The 7,765-nt window shown below is 41.0% G+C and overlaps 1 protein-coding gene across 1 annotated transcript; it reads right to left on the bottom strand.

Annotated features, from left to right (window-relative positions):
- Window positions 1–2,811: 2,811 nt before the first annotated feature.
- On the bottom strand, window positions 2,812–6,274 carry DLX1 (distal-less homeobox 1). The gene is made up of 3 exons (XM_029605793.1): window positions 5,668–6,274; window positions 5,021–5,220; window positions 2,812–3,340 (listed from the first exon to the last, which is right to left on the bottom strand). The coding sequence occupies exons 1-3, from the start codon at window positions 5,978–5,980 to the stop codon at window positions 3,086–3,088; spliced, it is 768 nt and encodes a 255-aa protein (XP_029461653.1). The 5' UTR covers window positions 5,981–6,274; the 3' UTR covers window positions 2,812–3,085.
- Window positions 6,275–7,765: the final 1,491 nt, after the last annotated feature.

The raw sequence follows: 7,765 nt of genomic DNA, 5'->3' as shown, positions 1-7,765 counted from the left end.
ATTTAAAATTACAGTGTATAAACCCCTGAATATTAGGAAATAATCCTATATTTTGGTCTTTTTGCAAATAAAAAAAATCTAAAATAAATTTATAAAATATTTTTTAAAAATCCTTTAAGCTGATAGTTCACCCTGATCCCTGCAAACGAATACAGGAAACCCTAATTTATTTGTTAAGATGCTTATGTGTTTGTAAAAATTGTTGCAGCTGGATTTGCCCATCCCCTTTTAAGAACTATCTGAAAACGCTTTGCCTGAAAGTGCGCATCTTCCATGGAGCACAAGGGTTGTTTACCCACCTCCCCATCCCACATCCCAAATAACAAGGAAAGTATCTATTTTGCACTAAAAAATTGCTCTTTTGTCTCACTGCTGCACATATACTTTAAACCGATTTTACCCTTCTGTATACAGACTATTTTTTGTCATCACTGCCTCTCAAATCCCCACAGAGATGGAACTTAAAAGGCGCGGTTACAACACCGGCGCGTCAAATAACATGCTCCTTTGAACTTGTCACATTTTACTGATCTGCACTTTAACTTTCTCTCGAGCAAACTGCAGTTTTTTTTTCTCTGAAGCACCTGCTTCTCTTCTAATTATTCACTTAAAACACCACTGCTTCCCTGTCATTCACCCAAGGAAAAACAGAAACTTGTAGGGAGGACTTCAACGAAAAGAGCGAGGAGGGCTAGAAGAGATTCAGCTAATATTGCTAGAGTGAAAAGAAAAATGCCCCTTATGATGGAGAGATGACCAGGGGATGTTTTAACACTCCCATTGCATTGCAGGTCGAACCATTCCGGTTTTGCTTTTTACTTTAAGAACACCTGAGAATTTTTATTTTTTTTTTTACCTGTTAACCTATAACAAAGTGCTTACCTTTCCAACTGTGATTAATTATGGTCACAGCAAAAGCTGGGATGGCTCAAATTATCATACAGTGGGACCTTTAAAATACTTCCTGGAATAAGCTTCTTCAAATATATGTTTTAATGCTAAAGCGATGCCCACTCCCCAGTAAAATAATAATAATAATAATAATAATAATAATAATAATAATAAATCTGGAATAGTAAGAGAGAAACTAAAAGAACGTAGAGTTCACGTTCCACTACAAAATACAGAGCATTGGAAATATTTGCTGCCTAAAACATCGCTTCGGTTGCATCTCTGAGGGTCATTTTCATGAAAGGTTTACCACCATTCTACATCAATGGCAAAACAAACACAAAAAAATCCCGAAGGTCCTTAATTTTGCAAATGCTTTGTTCAGCTCTTATGTCTGTGGACCAATCTTTGGAACATGGAATGGATTTCCAACCATAAAATTCTTATCATCTAGAATACCAAAATAAAGAATACACTTCTGAGGTCATTACATGAAGAGCTGGTCTGGCACTTGATTACAAAGTTTCCAGAAAAGGCCTCAGGCCTGATAGTCATGCAAGACCGCCCCGTCTGGAGAGGTTTCTTCCTTGCTCAGTAATCCTACACAACATCCGGATGGATTCGCAGTACAAAATAATCCCCTTCTCCGCGTATCCGTTTTCAAATCATATTTCATTATTTCAATCTGAAATTTTGAACTCTAAAAAGCAAAATGATTCTCCCTTATAACAGAATTTTAAAGTTTCCACTCTGGTCTCTTTCAGGCCTCAACCTGAGTTGTTTGCTGGATACCACTGGGAATTGTACTAGGAAGGAGCCTTTATATATAAACAATTCAACTAGGCAAAAAATTCTGAATAGTAAAACAATTACACATTATCATCTCTTTTTTTTTCGAAACCATAATTTTACTGTCTTAAAGAAACTTTATAACTTATGTACAAAGATTTTAAAGATACAAAGCAATAAGTTAACATTCTCAATATAAAACTAAACTTTGACATATAGGAACACTAAACACAGTTGATTTCAGTAATCACATATTCCAAAATTCACAAGTAAGAGATGTCAAGATCCCATTTCACAAAGCATCAGGTTTACAGCCACACAAAACGAAACAGAAAAGGCTAAATTTGTGCAACATGTTTACATAACAGTAAGAATATTATGTACACAGCGATCGGACCCTGCACGGTTCTCAGTGCCCGAGACTTTCTGACTGCGCGGCAAAGCCTCTGGAGATTTTCAAACCTGCAGTGCCTTCAATAGTGGCATTGTTTCCAATGATTCCGTAACGTGCTCTCTTGATCGGGGATCTATTATTACCTGATGGATTCACATCAAGTAAAGCAGGCCTAGTATTCCGCTGTCATAATCACAAAATGTGGGGCGCTTTTTTTTTTTTCATACATTGGAAATGTAATTAAAAAAAAAAAAAGTAAATCACTCGGACCAAACCTCTCCTTAATCCAGGAAACGTAGAAAAGTTATTGTAAAAGTTAAAAATCATATCTTTTTTTTTTTTTTTTTTTGTAACTGTGTGTTTAAACAGTGCACTTTGCAAGCCAGACATTCAATATGTTTCTTGCATTTTTAGTGGTTTTTACTCAATAAATAACCCCGTCATTCCCAATCAGTCCCTTATTCCCCCAACCCTTACCGATTCTTTCCCATCTCCTCTTCCTCCCCCACAAAAAAAACAACCTATATTAATGAGTTGGTGTCAATATAGGAAGATGTTTTAAAACATTGTAAAACATGACCATTTGTCAAAAGATTGCTATTAAGAGGCCAGAGAAATGTCAAAAGGAATAGATGACCTATATTTTATCAACACAGACAGACAGAGAGAGAGACAGACACGAGAAGAGCTTTTCTACAAACACATTTCTCTGATTGCCCCCCCCCCCCCCCCACAAACACGAGTGTCTGCTATTCTTCCTGCTGCCAGGCTGTTCTCCGGTGCTCGGATTCAGAGGCTGCTCTGTCAGCTGTCAGCAGTTGGGAACCAGCCCCGCATCACATCTGTGCTGCACTCCTCTGCGAGTGCTAATGGCTCTGTGAACGCCAGAGCTCTCGGTTTCTGATTTTTGTTGTTGTTGTTGTTGGCTTGTTTGTTCTTTTGTTTTATTTGTTTGTTTGTTTAGTTTGTTTAAAACTCTAGACCGAAGAAATGGGTCGGCTGGGTTTGTAATCACATCAGCTGAGGCTGCTGCATAGCTTCTTGGTGAGCTGAAGGGTACCATGACGTGTAGCTGGGGATGTAAGTGCCAGGAGCTGCTGCAGAGGCCTTACTGGAGGAGGTGGAAGTGTTCCATACGGGGGGCACTGGGGGAGAACTGGCGGAGAGAGCTCTCCCATTAGCCAAGGCATTGCTCTCTAAAGCGGCCCCTCCTTGCTTCATCAGTTTCTTGAATTTAGACCGTTTATTTTGGAACCATATCTTTACCTGGAAGGTAAAAAAATAAAATAAAATAGCGGAAATTATTTTAGGAGGGAACAATATGTGATTATTTGCAAAGAGTATTTTGCTCAGAAGGATGGACTGCAGAACAAAACAAAACAAAAAAATCCAGTTATCTGAATACGGGTGTTTCCCATGTATGAAAACATAAAGTTGTAGTAATATGTTCTTAAAATTTATATTAATACATTGAGAAAAAAAAAATCCTCGCAGTTGCAAGATAAGTGGCCACACGTCTTAAAATAAAACCGCGGTTGTGCATTCAGTTGCGTTCCGGCATTTCTAGGGATGGGAAATTGTTTTACATCCCTGCTCCTGACGTTTCTCGACACCGTTTGATGCACACAATAGCAATAACAATAACAATTCTAATTGAAAAGTTGATGTCGCGTTTTAAAAGTAAAAGTTTAATTTGCTGAATAATTAACCTTCTAAGAAAAAAACTAAAACGAACGTTTTGCAAGGTTAGAATTAACGGAAAGCTGTTTTTAAGGATGCAGATAGCCATTGTGATTTCTTTTACTTTAACTTCTACTCGAAACGGATAAAATTGGGACCATTCTTCTTTTTGGCCAATTCCAAATATTTATCTATATTCAAAATAATAGTGGCGTTTCCTGAACTAGGACAAAGGAATATGACAGTTCAATTTATACTAGCTTTGCCTTTGGAAAGCCCCACCGTCCTGCGGATTAAATCTATATTTTCTACTGCACTGAAAAATATTTGATTAAAATTTGCAGAGTCGGGTTCTTTGTCAGCTAAATATTCCAATTTTTTTTTAATAACCAAAGACATTCAGCTACTTGCTATTGTTCCAGTTCTCTGTCCACAAGTGTCTCCACAGTCCAGAAAGATGCAAAAAGAGCAAACCCTTTCAGCAATATATTCGATGGACGATACGGTAATCAGACTCGTGATGATCGATTCGCCTAAGTGCAAAAATCGTCACTATCGCCATTAGTGCAATCTACAGCTCTGTACAAGGGCATTCCCTATAGTACAATTTCAATCAAGTTCAAGTACTGTACAAGAGTAGGTATTGCAATCTCAGTCTTATATTTCCAATAGTGTAATCCCAATTCTGCACAAGCATACATAGTATAATAGCAATCAAATGGTACGGGAATAGCGCAGTCCTAATCATTTTTTGTTAAAAGTAACAAATAGTGCAATTTCCATCAGTATGAGAGTCTCATCATTGCCAATAGTAAACTCTCAATTTAGTTTCAGCACAAGAGCATAGAGTGTAATAGCAATCAATTTTAGGTTCAGATTATTGCCAATAGTGCACTCCAAACCTGTTCTAGTATAAACTATAAATAGTGCAATACATTCATACTTTTTAAGACCAGGCATTTGCCAGTAGTGCACTCCCAAACAGCTTTCATATAAGGAACTTAAAGTGCATCAGCATCCAGTTTCAGTATGGTTGATAGTGCATGTTCTGTTTTGGTTAAGGACACCGCAATACCAATCGATGCAAAGATTAGGATATTGCTAATAGCGCACTCTTAGTCGGTCTCACCATAGTCTAAAATTATTTTAAGGATGGGGTTTTATTGGCAATAGTGACTAGTCGATTCATTTCAGTGCAAGGTTACTGCTTGTGATGGCATGTGAATGGATCCGAGGGCAGGGCTGGCAGTAGCCTGTCACATGTACCTGGGTCTGGGTGAGTCCCAGCGAGGCTGCCAGCTCCGCTCTCTCGGGCAGAGCCAGGTATTGAGTCTGCTGAAACCTCCTGTTCAAAGCCTGCAGCTGCAAACTGGAATAAATAGTCCGGGGTTTGCGGATCTTTTTCCCTTTTCCATTAAAACGAACTTCCCCACCTTCTACCACAGTGCTTTTCTCCGTTTCGGCCCCTATAGCAATAATAAATTTGAGGGGGAAAAAAAAAAAAAAGAAAGCCAAAACAAAATAAAAAAAGGAAAAGAAAGCAGAAGTAAAGATCATATAATGTTAACAAAGACTCGCGGCTATTATGGCAGCCAGTGCTCACCAGCGAAAGTTTGCTATTTTTACAGGCTGCAGTTTAGGTTTAATTACCCTTAATTGCATACATTGTTTATAGCGCTACGCAATAAATAATTACGAAGACTAATACGTGCACATCTGGCTTGATTTTTGCAAACGGCATTGTGCCGCGTGCAGGGCTCTGCACCGGCAGCCTCGCGCGGAGAGGGGCTTCTGGGGGGCTCGCCGTGGGCGCCGGCTCCTTTTTTTTTTTTTTTTTTCTGTCGCGGCGGCGGCTGCACTCGCACGGCAAAGCGCAAAGAGAAAGGGAGCGCGGCCGCGCGTCAATACTGTACCTGGGTCCTCTAAGCGGCTCTGAGGCAGGCTCGAGCTGTTGGGGTAGGACTGCACGGAACTGATGTAGGGGTTAGAGGAATGGCTGCTCACCGAGTTCACATAGGGGTAGCCCAGAGGTCTGGAGAAGGACGAGGCGCCGCTGTACGAGCTGTCGTGCTGCGAGTGGCCGGCGGAGTGTAAACAGTGCATGGAGTAGTGTCCGTGGGGCATGGGAGAAGGAGACATTTGCTGACTCGGCGGCCCAAACTCCATAAAGACTGCCTTCCCCGAGACAGGGCTATTGAGACTTTCTGGCATTGTAGTCATGGTCATTTCTTCTCCGCTTGTCTCTCCTCGCTCGGGGTTGGTTTTTTTTTTTTTTTTTGGTGGTGGGTCTGTTGTGTTCTCGGTACGGGAAGGAACCCAATTTAAGCGGATCCGATTTTTTCACTTTCCATTCATAAGAAAATGGAGTTTGTCTCTTTGAAAAGTCTAAGCATGATGCTGTAGCTCTACACAAACTCGCCTAAAAGGTTTGACTCAGCCAGCCATGAATATTCATGAGGCGGCGGAGCTGATTGGTCGGCTGCCTGGATATCCGCCTTTGATTGGCCAGAGCCGGTTTGGCTCCACTGGACGAGGGTTTGCGAGCGGAGAGAGGCGAGGAGCGGAGGAGACGAGTTCCCGAGAGCCCCGTGCTCTGGGATATAACAACACGGCCGCCGCTATCAAGGCTGGAAACCAGGACCTACAAACAGAAGACAGGCAGCAGCAGAAAAAGTTCAGCTGGGACGGCTCCCGTCACTGACACACTGTAGAGAGCCCCGCAAGCCCACAACTTTCTCCTTCCCCCGTTAATCACCCTGTCCTGCACCCACCCCCCACCCCTCCTCTCCCTCCCCGCACACTATAATTTGTGACTTGCGGCTTCTGTAATATGTTGGTAAGCCACAGTGTGAAAATCTGTCATTTGCTATAAACGATCCACGAGGAGATAAATGCAAGAGGAATGAAACAAAGAAGGTTTTGTTGTAAGACCGAGACACTTGCGCACAATGGCGCTTTGAAATAGTAAAATACCTTTCTTTAATTTAAAATAGGATGTCCCTCTTGATTGGACCAAAAAAAAAACAAAAAACTAAGTAAAGTTTCGCATCCGCTCCTGTTTGCTCATCTCTCTCTCCATTAAATGCATCAGCTCCAATCTTCAAACGTTGGTTTTAACCTATTGTCCTAACCCTATGAACCACGCTGAGCTTCCCAGTACTGACAACCTACTAGGGGTTTCCTTGCCCCATTGCCTGTTTCCCTTATAAATAAGCACTTGTGGATCTTTCTAGAGGAAGTAAGGGATGCATTTAGCTTACTGTTCATTGAAAATGTTAACCCTTATTTTATTTCCTGAATTGATATGTTTGCTGAAAGTGTTGGAGCAACATTCGTGCTCTGCAAGGATTCCAATCACTCTTCCCGAGGGAAGAGAAAACCCGTCCCTGTCATCTGAAGCGCCAAAGCGACATGAATTGGAAAGTTTGTAGTGTACATATGCGTGGTGGTAACGCGAGACCCTGAGCAGAGCCTATGGTGAATCCCAAATTACTTTGTTAGATAATTAGAAAGTGTTGATAATTATTTCTTTCATAATTTAGTGGTGTGACTGTAACAGGAAAATGATCTTGTGAAAGTTCACACGTGCAGATGTATTAGTTACTGATTCATTTGATTAAATGCTAGTCTCAAGTGCTCTGATCCACAGCTGAAGGCGGCTCCATTAGCATAACACTGATGTTTAATTTTCATACGCATAATTAGCCATATATTTAACACTAATAGCAACACGCAGCCTTTAAGCATTAAACAGCCTGGGATTTGATCTGGCCTGAGCTGAACTTTCTCGGTTACACCTAGATTGTCTGGGGGTGCGCCGTGATCACAGGACCAGATCTGTGTAATGAAACACATTTTTGGCACAGGGAGAACACCAACAAAAAAAAAAAAAAGATCGTTCAAAACAAATTACAGTGCTGATGCCGTTACAGATATTAGAGAGGGCTGCTTTTCCTCCCAGCACTGATTCCTGCAGCTGATGCATCATTTCGATGTAAGAGAAGCATCAGT

This window comes from Rhinatrema bivittatum, chromosome 6 (assembly GCF_901001135.1).
Source record: "Rhinatrema bivittatum chromosome 6, aRhiBiv1.1, whole genome shotgun sequence".
NCBI lineage: Eukaryota > Metazoa > Chordata > Amphibia > Gymnophiona > Rhinatrematidae > Rhinatrema > Rhinatrema bivittatum.
Note: the sequence above shows the minus strand (reverse complement) of the source record. Positions and strands in the feature narration are given on the sequence as shown.

Coding starts and splice junctions, on each gene's coding strand:
- DLX1 (XM_029605793.1), bottom strand. CDS start 5,980: ATGACCATGACTACAATGCCAGAAAGTCTCAATAGCCCTGTCTCGGGG. Junction 5,221..5,667: donor GAGCCGCTTAGAGGACCCAG/GTACAGTATTGA, acceptor TTATTGCTATAG/GGGCCGAAACGGAGAAAAGC. Junction 3,341..5,020: donor TGGGACTCACCCAGACCCAG/GTACATGTGACA, acceptor TTTACCTTCCAG/GTAAAGATATGGTTCCAAAA.